The 18,162-nt window shown below is 42.1% G+C and overlaps 1 protein-coding gene across 4 annotated transcripts in view; it reads left to right on the top strand.

Annotated features, from left to right (window-relative positions):
* Positions 1–18,150, top strand: part of elf1 (E74-like ETS transcription factor 1) — a 40,536-nt gene extending 22,386 nt beyond the window's left edge. For 3 of the 4 annotated variants that reach the window (XM_084951358.1, XM_084951348.1, XM_084951345.1), the window contains exons 2-10: positions 7,340–7,656; positions 8,136–8,192; positions 10,920–11,094; positions 11,561–11,665; positions 11,789–11,950; positions 12,077–12,160; positions 12,827–13,019; positions 13,171–13,530; positions 14,996–18,150. In XM_084951358.1, the coding sequence (XP_084807484.1) occupies positions 7,585–7,656; positions 8,136–8,192; positions 10,920–11,094; positions 11,561–11,665; positions 11,789–11,950; positions 12,077–12,160; positions 12,827–13,019; positions 13,171–13,530; positions 14,996–15,788 (2,001 nt within the window). In that variant the 5' untranslated portion in view covers positions 7,340–7,584 and the 3' untranslated portion in view covers positions 15,789–18,150. The remainder of the gene's footprint in view (positions 1–7,339; positions 7,657–8,135; positions 8,193–10,919; positions 11,095–11,560; positions 11,666–11,788; positions 11,951–12,076; positions 12,161–12,826; positions 13,020–13,170; positions 13,531–14,995) is intronic. The other variant, XM_084951367.1, reaches the window with a different exon arrangement.
* The last annotated feature ends 12 nt before the right edge of the window (positions 18,151–18,162 follow it).

Consider the following 18,162-nt stretch of genomic DNA (forward strand, 5'->3'; position numbering starts at 1 on the left):
TGTTTTTATTTAAACTCAGTTGATCCTGTACAGTATCCTCCCTTGCTGCTGCCAGTATTCCTGTTTAAATTACATCTTCGTGTTGGTATGAATGTAAGTGCTTGTGAGTGGTACAGTAGTGCAAATTTTATAATTACTTTAAGGTTTGAATTTTAGTTTGATTATAGTGATGAAGGACAGGTTTAAAGCAATTTTCCAACTTTTGGTTCATACAAAGACGTGACTCTGTATGTACTAGCCTCCTGTATATATCTAGCGCTTGTGGGAAGCTTGCTTATTGTCTACAAAAAGAGAGAACTTTGACTTTTCCAGTCTAGTCATGCATCAAATGGCTCCCACTCAGCAGCCAAAACAACAGCAGAGCCTAGAAGTTCAGATGAAACATTTCAGCTATGTCTCCAAGAAAAGAATCAGCAGGGCAATGAAACTCCTGACACACATGCACAGACATGCATGCTTTTTATTCATCTGTGCTCTCTGAGTTCTTTTTACTCAGAAATCTTTTTGGGTTATTTTGAAATGATGTCATTGAGCTCAGATGTGAGAGCATTTAGAAAAAGAAAGAAAAAAAGCAACAACACGGTTTATATAGTTCCCTGAAAACAGGCCAGTACAATTTTGGAGCCAGCTCTGGTTTGTAAAATGCTTGGATAAAGCTTATGCTCTTATCAAAACTTCAGTTGCTTCTTGTTCTTTCTTACTGGCAAAGAGCAACATAGAAAACTGAAATCACAAGCTTTACATGCTTTACTGCCTTGAGTATTCATTTTAGGTGTATAAATGTAAAGCATTACTGCCTGCAGATCCGACTACACGCAGCACTGCTGTAAACGTCTCGAAAAACATTCACAGCAATGCTGTAAATATATATGTTAACAATATTTTAAAAATATGGCGCTGCACACAGGCTTACACTTGCATGGATGGCAAAGATCACATTTTTAAATAAAACTGTGGCAGAAGTGTGGCGGTCACAGCAGCACACAGCGGATCAAACTGTTATGTTTGGTGCAGTTGTCTTTTCTAAAACTTTGCTGCAATTTCCTGTCCTGTTTTCACAACTTTAGTGGTTCTTCCTATCTGTGACATGTGGCTGGTTGCCACATTATAGAAGTAGGCTGCTGGTGGTAATTTTTACTAAAAGCCCACATCTGTTACTTTACAAAAGGCCTCTCTTTGGATTTGTTACGTATCAGGTAAGACAACAGTGCTGGAGTCAAGATGGATTTTATTGATACTTTATTGTGGTTAGATTTGTTTACCGTGTATTTCTAAGCTTAATATTTGTTCATGTTCAGTTAAGAACAAAACTGAATCTTTTCACACTTGTAATGAATGACTTGGGTTTCAGGCAAGTTCTTCTCTGTGTCTTCTAAAAACATTTTGCTGTGCTATCGTTGCGCACACAGTGCGTTTGTGCACTGAAATGCTGTATGACCAATAAGAGAACACTGTGTGACAGGAAATTTGTAGTTTCTTCTTAGAATTTGTGCAAAACCAACTCACTGGGCCAAATAAGGGATGTGTGTCTGTTTTGAGGGGTGGGTGGGTTAGTAATGCTATCTGCTTGTGCATGACTTGTGTCAGCATTGTGGGGAAGAGATGTCTGCAAATGGCAGGTGTGGCTTTGAGAACTCTGGTGTGATCCTTTTGAATCACTAAACAGCCCTGACTGCAGAAGCAGGTTTGAAAATGTCAGAAAGCAAAAGAAAGCTGAGTAGCGTCTCATTTGCAGAATATATTTTTGAAATGACTCATTAGCTTCTTAATATTTTGAATATATTATATTTACAGATTTCTTACTTCTGACTAGTTTAACTTCTAAAATCCAATTATATGTTACACTGTCAGACTTAGTCTTTATCTAAAAAAAGAGTCCAACTGTAGTGTAATCATCTCCATGTTTTACGTCACTCTGGCAGTAGTTATAAAGAAATGGTACCTGTGTGACAACACTCAAGTCTACGAGCGTGAGAGTATGTTGTTTCAGGAGGAAGGAGGGGGAGTTGAGAACTTTCCGCTCTTACACAGAGGAAGAAATTTTCTTCTGAGTGTGGTTTAACAGACAGGAAGCAGCAGAAACCCAGTGCTCAGTGATGCTGTTCCTGTGAGTGCAAAATTCACAGGTCAGTTTGTGGGTGTTTTTCTTCTTCTACCCGGCTTTAAAATAAGTCATTTCTATTTTTGTCTGTCATTCTTCGTGTCGAATGGCGTAAACAGAAATGTCCAGTATTCTACGCTGTGATGAAGCACACGTTAGGAGTAAGAACAGCCTGTGTCACAGAAGAAAAAATGTCTTTACTGGAAGGAAAATGTGACCAAAAGAGAAATGGAATCTGGTCTCTGTGGACATGTCTGAGCTGTCGTCCTTGGGGACAGCACTAGGCTTTCATCCCTAATCTCCAGACCATATTATCCTGCTAAAGCTAATGTCCAATCTTCCATAAAAAAGCCTAATGTTATACTGAATAGTGTGTTAGCTGGCACGAACAGCCGTTGTCACAGGAAGGCATGGGTCCTTCTTCCAGAGCTTGAAGCCTGAGTGGAAAAGTACAACGTTTGCAGGAGATGAGATTACATTCCATTCGCTTTTTGAAAGCCTGTGCTCGAGGTGACATTTTTCTTTCAGTCTTCATTTGGCCCTGGCACGGCAGAGCCAATTGCCTCCTAGTGTAACACAGACACAGTGAGTGCTGGCTCGGATGCATTGCTGTCTGTGCTTCTGATGCCTGGTGCTCTGCAGCTGCATGCCATTAGCCGGTGTCTATGCCTGCCTCTGTGCCCATTCCAGCCATTTTATCACTACACGCTTGGTGTGGCCCCTGGAGTGCTGTGAAAGTGCTGCTTTATTCTGGTCGATAAAGTGGAGTTGGAGTTTGAAACATGGTGAGGCATGTTGTATTGTGCAACGCTAGGTGTTGAGTAAAATATAGAATACGCAGAAAACGCTGTATACAAAGCAATTATGTTGCTGACATAGTGCAATGGCAGTGACGAAACTGCCCTGTTAGTGTGTTTTTTTGTCTGCCTTTGATGCAAGACCTTAATTACTGTTCTCTTACTTTGCTGAATTCATCCACACTGCCTGTACTTTTGGTGCTTTGTTGTCTCAAAATGTAGAATATACATTCAGCTGTTCTTTCATTATTCGCTCTGATCTGTGCTGTGTGTTTGCAACACTGCTGTGCTTAAGGAATTTTCCTTGGCGTCCAAAGTGGCATTGTTACATAGATGTGGGCGGGTTAACCACAACTGAGAAAAACAAAGGGGAACTGCTGTCCAGAAATGATGATCAGGATCCTGTGATGCCCATGTGGGCTATCACAGAGCTCCAGGAATGAACTTGGGCCTCATATAACTGAGTCATTTCCCTAACAGGAACCAATAGGCTCCTGCAAAAACAGCATGCTCGCAGCTATATAATAACATAGTGGTAAGTAAGCCAGTGCATTCTCATTCATCTATGTGCCATGTCGGACATAGGTGTATCACTGCACAGGCGACCGGGGAAAATTAAACCTTTCATGTGAGGTAAAGATTTCTTTGTACTGGTGTTGAACTTTGCAGGTGTAATGAGTGTAGAGCGATTCTCGATTTATTTCTCTTTCAGTTTTTACCTCTGCTGCGTTCTATACCTTTGTGAGGTTTTAATTAATATCGCTGCCCCTCTGGCACCATCCATCCTGTGACCGTTGTTATGTAGCTACCCCAGTACACTGCTGAACAATCAGCCACCTAAGGAAACCTGTATTTTTGTAACCTGAGCTGAAAAGGATTGATAAGTAAAGTTTGCTTGGCCCTTTTCTTGCATCTCACAATGTTTGCACTCACCACATGCAGGGTGACTCATTGCACAGTCATTCAATTGGCTTAAATTACCTCCTTTCATGGTCAACAATGAGCTCAGCTGAAGAGACGAAAGCGGGGGAAGTAGGGCCTTCTGGGAATGCTCCATTTGTTCATGAATCCTGACTCTAATTGGTTGTTATTGGGACTGGCAGTCACCATGCTGTAGGGGTGGAGTACGCCAGTGTTTGGTTCATACGCTTCCTCAGTCTGCTGCACACTGAACTGCCATATATAACAGCCAGTCATAATTGTCTGAGGAGAGCTGAGTGATAGAAAGACTCCCATCGTTGTGTCACCTGACAGGGGCCACAATGGAGCCAAAATGTCAGCTGTAACTGATAATAATGCTCATTATGCTACATTCCAATGAGCTATACCATTAGTATGCACTTGGGATAACCAAAAATTTGTTAATGTAATTTCAGCCGAGTTCTAACATTCAAAAATCTTTTAGAATACTAAATTGAACAATGCTGGGTTTTGAATATGTGAAAGAAAGCTTTAATGTGAAAGGAGTCCTGAGCGCCCAGCTTTATAGCTCTCCCCATGTCTGCTAGAATTGTAGTGGTTTTAAGCATCAGACTTTATAATTTCAGTCACATCACTCACATCACCATTGCTTCCAGCTGCATCAGGCAGCTGTTTTTCAGCAAAAACACTAGTGTACAGATGTCTGCCCAACACCAGCAACAAACAGAAGAAGGTAGCTGTTGACCACAATCTTACAAAGATAACTATTTCTGTCTGCTGGGTGTTAATGGGTAGTTCTACGCTAATAACACCCCAGTAACAACCCCAGAACCCCCACCCACACATCCCCCTCCAAAATAAATGAGTGCATATTTTAAATAGTTATTAATATGTTATAGCATATAGTTTTCTTTTCACAAGGACATATTCAGACAGGATGACATGGAAAAAAACCCAAAAAACACTTGTGTCTGGTTGGAGTTAAACCTTGCACACACTAGCATTAAGCCATTAAACCTCACCAGAACGCCCCACCTGGTAACCACGCTGAAATATTCAAGTCTGGCAAAAGAAGGCCCCACCCATAGCAAATCACAGGCAGTCTATTTGCTCTGTAGACTATTATGCATTCACTAACATCCCAGTAAAATCCCTCCCTTCACTGTCCTCCTCTTCTCCTCTTTATGACGTAGTAAATGCAGTTACAACCCTGCCCCTGTGCTGGGACAAGGCAGCTGTTGTCATGTGCTGGGGGATAATGTGCAGGCTGCGTCTGACTAATGGCTGGCTCTCTTGTATCCCAGTCTGCTGTTAGCACTTTGCCAACTGGGTCATCCAGATCAATGAAGCTCTGACAGGAATATAGAAAGTACATGCAACCACTGACATATTCTGGTACATTGTAGCAAGCTGCACATAAACACAAGCATAAAGCATAGAAATAAATAAATAAATAAATAATATTTACTTTCATCTTTATGCCTGTTGATTTGATAACAGCCATTTCTTTGTCATCTGATAAGTGGCTAGTGACTGGATGCTGATTATTTACCCTTCAACAGGCACAGTCCTTGATAGCTGAAATGTACAGCTTAATAAATGTCCAGAAATCGAACACAAACTGCAACTACAAAAGGGGAACCAAGAACGTCTGCAGCAGAGAACATCTGCTAGATTAGCAGCGTGTCTTCTCAGATCTGCTGCGAAGCTGGGCAGGGCCCTGTCAGAGTGATTGCATGCGATACAGATAACACACATTTAGTTTGCAAAACATGGATCAAGGCTTCTGTTGTAAGTGTACGAGTACACCAGTGGAAACTGCAAATGATTTAAAAAGCAGACATTTGTGTTTAATTTGGAAGCCTCATACAGTATATAGCTTCTGCTTGAATCTGGTAATTCACAGTACCAAGCATAAAGATGCCAAGAAGTCCAGCACACTGAGCTCCAGACAGATGGCAGCAGCGTCCAGCCCTGGCGGAGGTGGGCACGGATGCTGCAGCAGGGACAGCATGAAAGATTGACTGGAGTGAAACACTAGCCTTCTGATTAAGTTTCCTCGTCTCTCTTCTGTTTCCCAAAGCAATGGTTTCCAGACAGTAACTGCATGCTACTGGTCTGTTTGGATGCTTAGCTGAGAAATACACTTTAATGTGTTTGCTGGCTGTGCCCTATGAGCTGCAGAAGTCCTTCACTATCACCTCTTCTTCTGTTCCTTTAAAATACAGTTTGGCCTGGTATGCAAGTTTGTCACTCATACAGGCATTTAAAAGCAAATAAGCTCCACCCTGTAGCAGTGGCAAAAGCAGGAATAGCGAGTGTTTGGAGGTGGGGGAAGGTACCAAACATTCCCATCTTACTTCTTTATTCCTGCCAGCTCTGATCTCTGGGAAACAAGAGGGAGGGGCTGTGTTTGTCGCCTCTGGGTTTATACTTATACTTTAACCCAAAATCAGCCCCTCCTACCCTTCATTCCCGAAACCTGCCTTTGGGTATCAATTGCTGGGACACACCTAAAGACACACACACACACATATACACAACAACAAGTACATGACCACCAGTTTCCCTTCAACACAGGCTGTGATCACAGTAACTCCCTGAGGGTCAGTACAGAGGGGCTTCCAGAGCTGCATCAGACGAGTGATCTTTTGCCTGTGTGTGTATGTGAGAGTATGTGTGTCTGCATGTGTGTGTGTGTGTGTGTGTGTGTAAACAGGGAGGGTTTGCTCAGACTGCTCATGTGATCATAATATCAACCCTGCTGAGCCTTATGATCTAAGGCAGAGTGCTGAGGGGTGTTTCACATTGAGGGGCAGAAAAAGACATCTGTGTTTAAATCAGAGTGAACTGTGCAGTAGTTTGGTGAAAAAGAAAATAGATTTACTCATAATACTACCAGAAATCCTGTTTAAAAAAATGTATAAAGTAGGTCTCGACCTTACAAGTTCAAAAACAGCAGAAAATTCTATCACAGTAATTTTTTTTTTTTTTTTTTTTTTTGGGTGGTCATGAATTTTTTTGTCTGATGATGTCACCAAGAGCATGTAACTTTTCTACATGCTCACGTTTTTTCCAGCATTTAATTGAAGAATAATCAGTCAATCTGGAACATTACTGACAGATTAATTGATCATTAAACAAATGTTGACGGTCTGTTTATTAACACTGTAAATGGAGTACTTCCGCTTTGTATCTCTACCGTTTGTATTCACATTGATATTTTCAGTAAAAGTAACTGCACAGATTGTAAATAAGAAATTTTAAACCTGGTGACAGTAACGTTTGTTAATTAGTGACTTTTTTTTTAAAGGTTTTTAGGCTGGAACCAGTCAGTGATCTGATTTTTCAGCATCAGATCAAAACTAGGCATGACCCAGATAATGCCTAAACTGCATAGATTTTAGCAGGTTATAGATCTAACCTATGTAAAGTCCCAGGAGTTCCACTTTATGAGGATTTTCTAGTAAAATTACTAGAATTACTGCTGACCTATCACCTCTGTCTCTCCATCTTCCAGGTGTAGATGCTTCAGGCGCAGCAGGGCCCAGCCTCCGTGTCAGAGTGGGACGAGGCTGCTCCCACCTGGGCCTCAGGACTCCTCTGAAACTTGGCTCATGGTCTCTCTCTGAGCAATAACTGCTCAGATTAAAAAGACGGGATTACAGGGAGGCCATTTTGTGAGGTGAAACTGAGTCTGTCTGCGCTGGAGTAGTTATAGCTGGGATTTTTTAGGCTGCTCTTTGACTTTGAAACTCCACTACCATGACGACAGCAGTACAACCCAGTGAACTGGTGTTTGAATTTGCCAGCAATGGGATGGACGAAATCAATCAGGTACAATCTCACCAGAGAAATCACTTTTTCAAATGCAACTCTCTGTTGTTGTTGTTGATGATTTTTTTTTCATGACTCGACTTATAGGGTCTGCATTAGCGTTCAAACCCGTCGAGCTCAGTGGCCGACCGTCTGTCTTTTCCTACATGACACACTGTATGCAATCCTGTTGAAAAATGAAATACATTTCAAAACAAACAAAACTAGTGTAAACAGCATGGCCACTGGGGTAGGATTAGCCTGTGATCTCTAAGTTTGATGACACAGAAAGGGAGGAGGATGGAGCTGAGAGGAGGTCTGGGAAGAAGAGTGTGGGCTGCCGGTAGCACAGAAATGGAAAGACTGAAAAACCTGCAGTGAGGCTAGGGTGTGTGGGAGGCAGAGGGTGGGGCTAGGACGTGAATGTGTTTATTACCCAAAGGTTACTGTGTGCATTCGATGTCAACTTGTGCCTGTGTGTTTTTTCATTGCTCGGTCAGGTGTGCAGTTATCTCTTCCCCACACCCGGGTCTGAATCCTGTGGAGCAGGCTTGATTGTAAGTGTGGAGATGTATGTGTGTTTATGTGTCCTAGTATTTGTATGTGTGTATCTAGAGTGGCAGGCTGTCATTGGATCCCTGAATAGCACCAGTTCAAGCCTAACCTGATGGACCAGTTACAAGGCTGTTTAGAAGGGATGGGATAATTCCAGCAAAAGGTCTTGTATTGTTCCAGTGCTACAGTTTTGTGACTTGCTGCACCCACTTGGCCTGTTAGACAAGCAGTTTGCCCCTATTTACTAACTCATGAAAATACCCCCCCCCACACACACACACACACACACACACACACACACACACACACACTGAAACGAACAACTCACAATGGCACTTCTGCAGCGGCCATGTGTAGTTTGAACACAGTCGGGATCTGCTTCAGCTGAGGGTAGGCTGAGGGTAGGGAGACACAAAAAGGGTCCCAAAATTTCCTCCATTTTTAAGCTGCATTATAAAGGCATATGGCTTTAGGTAAACAAGCAGCTTTTAAACGTGATGGTATCTCTTACGTTACGCCAGCTACACTTTCTCAAATATCGTGATGCGGATATAGAAAGTGTACAGACAGTTGGACTACATTGTGGTTAGGCAGGTAAAGCAGAAGAGAGTGGGGTGTGGGGGAACAGGCTGCACAGATGCTGTGCTTTCAAAGCAGAATGGGGAACTCAGAAATGCAAATTGGTTGGAGCTTTATCGCCTGTGTTTCCCTACTAGAAACACTATTTAGGTCAACAAAGAGGAAGAAGCCGTTAGGATACTTGTTGTATGTGCAGTATAATTTGTGTTGCATGCAGGGTGCTTGTACCACCTTCTCACCGTTTTACTCCTTTAAACAACAGTTTCACTCTTTCATAGTTCTTGCCGGATTATCAGCGGGTTCGCACAGCAATGCAACTCTGAATTGTTCACAGAAAAAAACAGAATCAATTTAACATCAAAACAACAGCGGAGACGTCAGCAACATGTGTCTGCCGCTCTGTCAGCAAACTGTGTGGGATCACAGGCTGTCTGCATTTAGTGCGAGAGGGTGGGAAAGGCTGCTGTTTCAGACGCAGACAAATAGTCGGAACGGTTTTATCTCCTGACACACGCTTTGTTCTTATTCAAGGACAGAAAACTTAATTTAAGTCAAGCCGGGAAAATGGGGTAGCCTCACTGTCTCGCACTCTGATAGTATGTCTACCAAAGAGTCTGATTAATGGGAAATATTCAGTGCATGTCAGTGAGACACTGATAGCACTCGCAGTCATAGCAAAATCCAGGGTTTTTAGTAGTCCCAGGAAGCCTTGTGGTTTTTCTGCTTAGATGGCACAAGCTGTCTGTATCTGGTAGAGGTATGGTAGACAGGGCCACCTCCTCCCTCGACTCATAAACACCTTATTAATAAAGAATCCATGGATAATTACTGCTAGTGCTGCTAAGGAGGGCTAACCGTTTAACACTGTGTCCAAATAATGAGCCAGTCGGTTAGGTTCCTGGTTAAACTATAGCCGGGATGGGTATGTAGCCACGCACACTCGAATGCCCCTCTTCCCAGCCTCCCCCCAGCTCAAGGCCTGGACACCTGGTATGCCCCAGAGGGCCAAACCAACAATGGACACTTGTGCAAAGAGACAGATAAGCCTTTATTCATGTTCCGCCTACCACATCTTTTGGTCTTTCCTTTTAATCAGGTCATCACTCTAGGAATGTGATTTAAGGTGTGTTTCATTGATCGACATTGTTTGTCTAAAATTAAAACAAATCACAACATGAATCATTTGATGTAATTCAGCGAGGTTCCGACACATTGTCATTTAGAAACGATTTCTCACGAAGCTAAACATAGTAGCTTCATCTGCCTGTCAGCGGCACAGAAGAAATGATTTCAAAGCATTTTGAAGTGTAGTGTGCTGCCATCTGCTGGTGCCCAGGTGACTACATGTTTTGCATCAAGTTGACTTCTTTATATAATGCTGTTAAAATGGTTTATTTGAATGATTATTAAGTCAGCATTCCACTGGATTTTCATGTTGTATTTTCTTTATACTATTTGAGAAGTACTGTCAGGTTTTGAGAACCACATTATGCACATATTCAAAGGACTGAATTAGCCTCTGACTGACACAAACCAAGTGCCCAGTGAGCCCTTTTGACATGGTCTCTATTGGTGGAGTTCACTTTGGCCCACACTCTGGTAATTCCCTCTTTCCCCTCACTCCTTCCTGCATCAGATTGTGCCATGCCTGAAATGAGATAGCGAATTCCCAAAGCACATTTAGGAGATGATGAAGGGTGTGCTTGCCTGCAATTCATGACTTCATGCATTAACATTCATTTGGTCTTATATAATTTCTGAACATAAGATTAACTCTTCAGGTGAAGTGGGCTAGAACAAACAGCTGCTTCCTGGCTTCTTCAGCAGGCTCCTCTGGACCAATACAGCACCACAGAAATGAGCTCTCCTCGATGCTATGTGCCTACACATTAGCTAAAAATGAGTGTGAATCTACAGTGTTTCACAAGGCAGTAAAAATAAGAGACCAAATCATGTTTTAACATTATCTTGATATCGTGTGGTTTTTATATCACATTTATGACGTGCAGCAGAGGGATTGATTGTATTTTTATTGCATATACACTCAAAGACGTATGTACAAAGATCCACGGTCCTCTACCTCCGAGGGGCATCGTTAGTGTTACAGCATCTCAAACCTTTCTGTGTCTGTGTGTCTGCTCTCTGTGCAGCTGGACGACCCGTCAGTATTCCCAGCGGTGATTGTTGAGCAAGTTCCCGCAGCCGATCTGTTGCAAGTATACTCGGGGCTCGAGTCTGATGAGGTGACCAACGGTATCATGGTGGATACCACTCTCCATGTGGTTGAGGAACCATCCATCTTGGAAGGAGGGGTGGATCTCACAGGTACACATGCAATAAATGCTGAATTTTAATGAGACATAACAAAACTAACAAAGCACACAAGTGGAAGATGCAAAGCCAGAAAATTACAAACTACACATTTAATTTCTGCTCCGTTGCACAGCACAAACAGCCTTCTTAGGTACTCTTCGAATGAATTCATTACAATTAATCTGTAGGCTGACCCACAAACTATTCACTGAACAGTGAGTTACCTGAAAATTCAGAACATGCAAGCATGCATTCACATGCACACGAGCGATATTAACTTAAAAATAAGTCTTTCTCCTTAAAAGGAAAAACGCTTTAAAAATTTACTCTCCTTGTCGTAAGTGAAAGCTGACATAAAAAAAGAACCTTTGTAGCCATTCACCTGTGTTTGACCTAGACTTCTCAAAAAAGTAAATTATGCAAAGCATTAGCCTCCAAGTATTTCTTATTAATGAATTTGTTGTCATCTGGTGGACAGAAACAACAGTCTCAGGCACAGAGGACAGCATGGAGACAAATGAAGCAGCAGTGGCTCTTCTTAACATGGAGTCTCCGAACAACATTTTGGATGAGAAGCGTATGCGTAAGTTAATTTGCATGCTTATTATTCCACTCCTTCAGCTTGTGACAAAAACGTCAGCTTTGATCTAACGCTGTTCATAATTGCAGCTTGAAACACTTTTCTGTATCTCTTGTTTATGCTAAGTTCACACCTATGGCACTCTGCTTGAGTCAGACCTGACATATGCCCCACTGAGGCCTGACCAGATGGACAGTGTTGCCCTTGACATGTCCGTAGACGAGGACACCTCATCTATGGATGAGATTCCCCAAAAATTTCCCTTAAAACCTCAGAAAAAAACCAAAGGTAAGACATTTTTCCTCCTCCTCCTTGTTAGAACTCCCTCACTAAAAATTCACTGTTGTAGGTAATTAGATGATTTCACTGTGGCCTTTCACCTTATAACACACTACTCCATAATTTGAATCATAGTGCGAAAGCCGCGGGCGGTCCGTCCCTGCTCTCCCATCACCACCCCTAACCTACCACTCAGGAAGAAGAGCAAAGAGGGCAAAGGTAAGCCTCACTAACTAGTCCACTTTTCTATAATCAGCCAATAAAAATCAAGGTCTGTCCTCCTCTTGTGTATGTTCCATTTCCTCATGTGGAGTGTGCAAACAGCAGTCCTCAACCCCTGCAGTCCAGTGGGGTCGAATCTAGGAGAGTTAATGGATGAGGGGATTTCAAAGTGCTGTGTTTCACAGGGAAACAGAAGTGATTGCAGGCTGGAGGGCACGTTGATGCTCTGCCGATAGAAGGAGACTAGTGGTGTGCCATGTAAAACCTCATTGCACCCTACAGTGTGACTCAAAGAGGAGGGGACTGGGGACAGCAGGTTCAGTTGCACACATATACATCACCCTGTCATGGTGTCTGGGATTCAACTGACTACTGGGAGCGTTGCTGTTTTTAACCACTTCTGGCCGAAGCATTTCATGAATTAGGGTAATCTACTCCCAGACTTGATATAATTAATGTCATCCCAAGGCACGCATGTACACATACAATGGCTGGAATAAAAGAGCAGCTCCTCCTGTAACCCTGTGGTGTTCATATATTCATAAACTGTACTACTAAATGAATTATAGATGTCTATAGCACAGCTCCAAGGCTTCGTCGTGAATGTCTGACTCACTTGAAAGTTAAAAACAAGACTAAATTTATTTCCCCCCCAATTTGCAGGCAATACCATCTACCTGTGGGAATTCCTTCTGGCCTTACTGCAGGATAAAAACACCTGTCCCAAATACATCAAGTGGACACAGCGGGAGAAAGGCATCTTTAAGCTTGTGGACTCCAAGGCTGTCTCAAAGCTGTGGGGCAAACACAAGAACAAACCTGACATGAACTATGAGACCATGGGAAGAGCTCTCAGGTAAACATACGAGCATCATTTTTCTGAGCAACACTGTGCTTCAAATGGGCTTTTATTTTGCTCTGAAACCTAAAGACATGGTTCCATAGATGTATTCATAATGCCCATCAGGAATGACTATAATGTGATGGACATCTATTTTCTTTTCTAGATACTACTATCAGAGAGGCATCCTGGCTAAAGTGGAGGGGCAGAGGCTGGTCTATCAGTTTAAGGAGATGCCAGCGGACCTCGTGGTGATTGAGGATGAAGAGACGGGTTCTGATACCAATGTCGGCTACGGAAACCAGCGATCGACCAACGGGCGGTCTGTGGTTCGTGGAGGGTCCAAAGGGCACGGAAGAGCTCATGGTCAGCAGCACGTCTCAGTAAAACAGATGAAGAAAGAGCCAAACAATGAATGTCTCTACCAGGAAACTAATGGTGGACAGGCTGAGCAGCTCCTCCAGTCTGTTCATATGCTGCAAGCCAACCAAGGGGCCAGAGTCCAGGAAACGGCACAAGCTTTAAGGTGAGCGACTGTGAAAAACACCAGAGGTGTTTTAAGAGGAACCAACAGCAAAATGAGGAGTAGTTTTATTTTTGTTTCATTACTCCACAGCGGATACCAGAAAATCATTCTCTGCTTAATGATCTTTCAAACTAGATGGGTAAATCAGTTGGGGTGATATTAGCTTATTCTGGATCTATCTGTCCATATGTCAGCAAAAGTAACAGATTTGCAATACAGAAAACCCAAGGGTGAGTTTGATATATGGTAGAGTCGGTGTCTCTAATACACTCTTTATCCACCAGAAAACACAGATAACACTGAGTCAGATCTTATGATTATTTACTTTCTTGCGAAGAGCTAGACTACAAGATTGACTCTGTTGTCGTGTGTGATGAAAATGTGCTAAATGCTGGTAATCTCAAAGGCTAGAAAAAGGGGTAACACCTAGCTTGTCTCTGCTGATTGCCTCTTAAGAGCATTAAATGCAAGACTCTTATAAGCCATTGTTCTTAGACACGAAATATGCCCAGCATTCAATTCTTCAGACACGCATGTGTTTCACGCTTTCTTGTCTTTGTGATTTTTGTGTAAAACAAATGAAGTAAGAAGTAAGAAATCATATAATCATCATCCACCAAAGTGCATGTCAGTCAGGTACCCTTACCAATAACATAAAAAACTTGGTAATTATAAAATATAAATGTCAGTATTAATCTCAAATGATACATATACTGATTATTCTAAACCAAGTTTATGTTAAATGCTTTATGCTTAAATCTTACTCATACTCACACATGCATGCATCAAGGCGTTGGGCCTGATATTCACAGAAAATGACTCAAAGCTTATCGGTCTTATATTAGTGGCGGCGTCTTGTAGGGGGAACTCAATTACATCTCGAAGCCTCGTATGTACAAAATGTCACCTTTTGAGAATTTGAGATGCAGAGTTTCATTATACATAATAAAACTGTGAGGTGAACACAGCAACAACCAACCCAGCAGAGCTGAAGTAAATCTTTACTTTATATAATTCATTTTTTTGTTGTTGATGTCAGTAAAGTGCCAGATCACCTTTAGATTTTTATAAAGTGCATTTCTTCTTCTTCTTTTTTTTGTGTTCTGGCACAGCTTTACTTTGCATTTTATTTTTCTGTTGCCAAGTCTGCTGCCTGTATTACCAATGTATTATCACAAAATTCTACTTTTTTTTTAAGTGGTTAAACATTGTCTGCTGTTAGAAATTGAAGAGACTCATAATTTCCACAGTACAGCTGTCAGCACAATTTGTTATTTTAATAAGGGCATTAGTTCTGCTTTTTAGGCTCATAGCTGTGCGGTCGCTAATTTTCACAGTAGGTGTCCGTTAAAAATAAACCTTGTATATATTTGCAAAGATATAAAGAGAATATTCAATTACACCAACTCTGTCAGAGACAGTGAAGAGACTCACCTACATCTTCTGTTTTTTTTTATTTTATCAGGACCATTAACACCCCTCCATCAGTTCCTATGGTCCTGACATCTTCCGGCTCGCTTCAGTCTGTTCCCCTCACTGTTCTAGCCAACGGGGACTCCAGCCACTCCCCTTCTCGGGTTATTCTCCACACCATGCCCTCCACGACAGCTGGTGGTAAAGATGTGCTTACCATCCATACGGCTTCCATAGCAGGTGGGGCTAACAGCCTGCAGGATGGCCTCCCGCAGCAGCTCTTGGTCACCAGTCTGGGCTCATCTGCCTCCTCCTCCTGCACTTCCCCTCCAGGAGTCATTAGTTCCACCGCTTCCAACCTCAATGGTCTCCCCCGCCTTGTCACCATTAACACCACCTGCGGGCAGACCATGGTGGCACAGCAGCCCGGCACTGTAATTGCCACTGTGCTCAAATCTAGCGACCTCTCAGGGCTGCAGGTGAAAGAGGAGATGCTGGACCCCACCTACTTTCAGTCGATGGTGAACGGCGATCCATCACTGGCCGCACATACATTTGAAAAAGAGGAGATGGAAGCAGGGGAGGCAGAGCTGCAGTACAGGACTGTTATCATTGATACCAGTCAAAGCCAGGGCCCAGAGGGCGCAAGTGAAACTATAATTAATGGACATTCTTCTCAGAGCAGCAGCCCTAGTGAGGGTCTGACCCCTGTGGAGGAGCTGGAAGTGCGTGGAGAGATGTCCCTGCAGCCTGAGCAGGGAATCAAAGGCCTGCAGGAGCTGCCAGTGTCTGTTCAATTGCCTGCAAACTTTATCCAGATAAAGACAGAACCTGCAGAGGCTTAGTGCTGCAGGACTCTTCAACAAAAGCTGAACCAAAATTGAATCCATTTTCTTTACCTACCACAGTGATCTGATCAAAGATCAGAACGAGGGATCTTGCAGCTTTTAAAGGTTGGTCAGTTCAGCCTCAGGATTTATTGTTTACCAACATATTTGTGACCATGTGCCTAATTTTAAAAATCAAGGGAGTGTTTAGTTTTTTTAAGAAGTAACTTTTCAGATTTAGGATTTTCTTTTTCTGTAGACACAATCCCCAACACACACACACACACACACACACACACACACACACACACACACACACACACACACACACACACACACACACACACACACACACACAAATACACACATATGCACACATGCACAAACACAAAATGCTTTTTTTCCTCTAGGAGAGTAGCCATTGGATAAACCAGGGATCCCTGTCTACCAAATGTGCCAGTTAGCTGTTTTTTTTTAACTTTTCATCTCACTGGACTCACGTGTTTAAAGAAAAATGCAAGAAACCAAAATCGGGGACTGAATGCCAAATGGTGCAATGACATGAGACATCTGACAATGTGTGAGTGTACCTGATCTTTACATCGGGTACGAGTTACTTTTCGCACGGGAAAGGATGTTGTGTCTGCTGGAAAAAAGAAAACCCACACATCTCGGAGTTTAATTGAAGAGTGCCTTACCGGAAGTTCAGAACAGTTCAAGACCGTTTGTTGGAAACAGCTGCGTAAGGGATGAAAAACGGACCAAATACCTTCACAGACTTTCAGACTTCCAAGAAGTTATTATGCATTTATTTTCATATAAACAAAATAGGTATGCATTCACTCTCTAATACCCTTGGCCTTAAAACACTGTGTTACTATGGAAATGGGCATTTTCCGTCTACCAAGGACAGTGTAACATCAAAACTGTTTGTATAGAGCTGCAGACCGAAGGCACAGCAAGATAGAGAGGCACAAATGGAGAGAAAGAATACACAGGATAAAACAGATTTTATCAGTCTCTGCCTCAGAGGCTCCGAGGTTTAAATCCTGTTGTTATAAAATGGAATATATATGAATCTATAGATAAAAATAAATAAATAAATATATATATATATATATATATATACATACATATAATATACAATTGAGATTCAATTTTAAGGCCACAGTGAATTTATTTATTTTGTGAAATCCTAAATTCTGTGTAAAAACCAGGCACATTTGTTTTCTATTTACATGTAAAAACCTGAGGGGAAATACAAAGAATATGAACGTTAATACCAGGAGGCTTATTTGGTAGTTTTTTGTAAGACCAACATTTTTCATGTGTATAGCTTTCCATATAATCAGCTTTGGTATTTCCTTGAGTTTTGGACTCGAGTGTTCAGTGCAGCATGATTACTCCACTGTTATATTCTCTTATATCCTCTGATTTAAACATGTACTGAATGTTCTTTTCATTCCTTCTTATCAGCGGACATACCTCTTTACCTTTTTTAACAGTCAAGCAGGCGAAACTACGCATTCAAATATATATTCGCTGTGTATGTGCTGTATAAAGTATCAAATGTAACAATTCACATGCCTTTGAAATCCTATCTCTGTTTCGTCATTTGTTTGGTACAAAGAGGTACCAGTGCTGGTTTTTTTTTGTTTTGTTTCAAGCTTTGCTCCTTTCCCCCCCTCCTTTCTCTTTCTCCTCTCCACTCCTGTCACCTTGTTACCTCTTGTCTGGTTTTCTCTCCTCACCGCCTCCTCGACTGCTCTCGGCTCGGGTCAGTCGAGTCTGTGCCTTCTTTATTTGCTGTCCCACTTGGTTAAGAACCTCTCAGGCCAGCCATCCGATTGGCCCCTTGGTCCTACCGGGGATGAAGCCATATTGATCCTGAGTGGTATCCTGGCTAAATTGGTTGTATTTTCCAGCCGGACTGTAGCTGCAGAGTGAGGACATTCAGACATACTGACCTCCATCTGCACTGGCACCTAAGGACAGGTGTTAAATGCTACTTTACAACCTCACATCAGCCAAAAGGGCTCTGGGTCTGCAAAGACACTCTGAATGTATTCTTGTTTTTAAAGTACATGCTTTTTTTTTTTTTAAAGTACATGCAGCCAATAAGTACACTGGGTTACATTTGCATTAAAATCTGTCAGTCTTTCGGTGGGGATTTGCTGCCTTGTTTGCTTTGTATATATTCCTGTAACTACCCTTCCTTTTTCTCAGAGCACTGTTTTACTGTCTGTGAAACATTGAGGTATGTCCACTGCTTATGTTTTTGTTGCTTCTTATGACTTGGGTTATCAATGGCCTCCTTTATGCTGAATATAGAATAGATTTTTAAGAAAAAGCCAATATGCTAATTAAATGCAAAATCTTATCTTTTGACTGT

This window comes from Perissodus microlepis, chromosome 2 (genome assembly GCF_051167445.1).
Source record: "Perissodus microlepis isolate ML-2025 ecotype Zambia chromosome 2, ASM5116744v1, whole genome shotgun sequence".
Taxonomy (NCBI): Eukaryota; Metazoa; Chordata; class Actinopteri; order Cichliformes; family Cichlidae; genus Perissodus; species Perissodus microlepis.